This window comes from Buceros rhinoceros, unplaced genomic scaffold (assembly GCF_000710305.1).
Source record: "Buceros rhinoceros silvestris isolate BGI_N320 unplaced genomic scaffold, ASM71030v1 scaffold25473, whole genome shotgun sequence".
NCBI classification, from domain to species: Eukaryota; Metazoa; Chordata; class Aves; order Bucerotiformes; family Bucerotidae; genus Buceros; species Buceros rhinoceros.
In genome coordinates, this window is record NW_010403376.1 from 2,162 (window position 1) to 4,612 (window position 2,451).

Here is a 2,451-nt window from a genome sequence, read left to right on the forward strand (position 1 = left end):
GCTGGTCCCCGCTGCCGTGCGGGGTGCCCCGCTCAGACGGGCTCTCTTCCCCAGTTATGTACTGCACGGACCCCGGGGAGGTGGAGCACTCGACCCGCCTCATCTCCGACCCGGTGCTGCTGGTGGGGACCACCATTCAGTACACGTGCAACCCCGGCTTCGTGCTGGAGGGCAGCTCACTGCTGACCTGCTACAGCCGCGAGACGGGGACGCCCATCTGGACCTCGCGGCTCCCACACTGCGTCTGTAAGTACAGCGGTTCCTCCTGCTCTCCTGCAGCTCGGCAACTCTGCTCGAGGGGTCCCGGGAAGCCCTGTCCTGCCGTGTGGGGTGATGCAGAGCTTTGAGCTCCTGAAACGGGATGGGGGGAGCTCTCGAGTCCTGCCTCCCAGGCTCCTTCCCTCTCATAGCAGCCCAAGCCCTGGGGCTCACCCTGGGATCTGTTCCCTTTCAGCCGAGGAGTCGCTGGCCTGCGATAATCCAGGACTGCCGGAAAACGGCTACCAAATACTTTATAAGCGCCTCTACTTGCCAGGAGAGTCCCTGACCTTCATGTGCTATGAGGGCTTTGAACTCATGGGCGAGGTGACCATCAAATGCATCCTGGGCCAGCCGTCCCACTGGAGCGGACCCCTCCCCATCTGCAAAGGTAATGGTGAGGGGTGGTTGGGGGGCACAGGGACAGCCGGTGCCTCTGTCCCCAACCTGGGACTGCTCGGGGACCTTCGTCTGGCTGCAGACCCCTGGCGGTTCTCTAGCTGGAAGCTGAACTCATCCAAGACCTGGGGGCTTTTCTGGGTTTGTGCTGAGCAGGTTCTGCTGCCCTGGGGAGTAACTGGAGACAAGGAGGGTCCCCCAGCCCCGGGCAGAGCGGTCCCACCGGTGTCTCACTTGCCGGGACCACTCAGCCCTGGGTGTGTGCTTACAGAGACTGAGAACTTAGCAAAACCTGCAAGTTTGCAGCATGGCTTTGGGACCAAACGGGGCAGGGAGACCCTGGGCTCCCCATGCAGCCAACAGCTGCCAGCACCAGTCAAACCCAGTTATGTACCAGTATCTCCATTTCTTTTCCAGTGAATCAGGACAGCTTTGAACACGCTCTGGAAGGTGAGTGTGCATCTGGTGGATGTGCCCCATGCAGGGCCCTCAGCCAGTGCCTGTGTGGAGCTGAGAGGAGGGCAGGGAGAGGCAGAGGGGACCGCGAGGTGCTCACCAATGCCAGCGTAACGGATCTTGTCCTTTTAGTAGCAGAAGCTGCTGCGGAGACATCGCTGGAGGGGGGAAATATGGCCTTAGCCATATTCATCCCAGTGCTGATCATCTCCTTGCTGCTGGGCGGAGCGTACATCTATCTCACAAGGTGGGTGTGCAGGCAGGCTGGGGGGCACGTGGCCAGGGCTGGCTCAGCATCGCCATATCCCAGCTGGCCAGACACCCTGGGCACAGTCCTGGGGAACCGGGCACCACGCTGCCACCCCGGTGTCCCTGGGGTGGTGGAGGGGAGCTGGGATGGGGGGACATGGGAGGATGCAACTTTGTCCGCGAGTCGTGCTGTGCAGTCCCGTGACTCTCGCCTCTCCCCCGCAGGTGTCGGTACTACTCCAGCCTCCGCCTGCCCCTCATGTACTCCCACCCCTACAGTCAGATCACGGTAGAAACAGAGTTCGACAACCCAATTTATGAGACAGGGGTGAGTCCTGCTGCGCTCGTTCCTCCCTGGGGACTGTACTGACAGGGGGTTTCGCTGGGCATGGAGCAATAGGATGAGTCCAGCCTCATGGGCATCCCTCGTGGCATGGGATGCTCCATCTCGAGAGGCTGGAAGGAGGCTGAGGGGGCTGCTGCTGGCAGGGAGGACACCGCTTCCCCAGGGCAGCCAGGGCCTCTCTTGCCCCTCAGGAATGGGGAGATTGTCCTGAAATGCAGCTGCTGCCCTCAACTGGCTTTTCCTTCTTCTCAGGAAACAAGAGAATATGAAGTTTCGATATAAGGGCGGTGGTAAGAGAGTCTCCAGCTGCGAACTTAATGTGCTCTCATAGAACTTCCTCAGTAACTAATCCAGAGACCACGTGGAGTTTGGTTGGACCCCTGGACCTGCTGTTGTCTTTCCTTTTGCCTCTTTATTGAAGATTTTCCTGTTTTCTTCACTGTATTTATTCTATTTAAACTGCGATAGGTGTGCTGCAGAGCCCTGGGCGCAAGCAGCAGTGGGAGCCAGGGCAGAGCCGGGACCTGGTGAGGTCAGGGTGGCACAGGGGCACCCGCTGTCCCCCCTAGCCTGGCACGATGATGCGTCCCCTGGCACTGCCCACACACACACAGGGGGATTTTTTGCAGTTCTGATGTTGTTAAAAATTAAAAAAGTCTCCATTGCAAGAGCCTGCAGTTGATTGCTGGGAGCTGAGGTAGGCGCAGGTTTGCCACAGGGGCACGCCGGCCCTGCCAGCCCCG

The 2,451-nt window shown here is 59.8% G+C and overlaps 1 protein-coding gene across 1 annotated transcript in view; it reads left to right on the forward strand.

Annotated features, from left to right (window-relative positions):
• LOC104490684 (seizure 6-like protein) overlaps window positions 1-2,315 on the forward strand; it is a gene marked incomplete at its 5' end in the record, with an annotated part of 4,283 nt that extends 1,968 nt beyond the window's left edge. Inside the window, 6 exons of the mRNA XM_010133005.1 lie at window positions 55-246; window positions 455-649; window positions 1,075-1,107; window positions 1,246-1,360; window positions 1,588-1,690; window positions 1,961-2,315. Coding sequence (XP_010131307.1) covers window positions 55-246; window positions 455-649; window positions 1,075-1,107; window positions 1,246-1,360; window positions 1,588-1,690; window positions 1,961-1,990 — 668 coding nt within the window. The remainder of the gene's footprint in view (window positions 1-54; window positions 247-454; window positions 650-1,074; window positions 1,108-1,245; window positions 1,361-1,587; window positions 1,691-1,960) is intronic.
• Window positions 2,316-2,451: the final 136 nt, after the last annotated feature.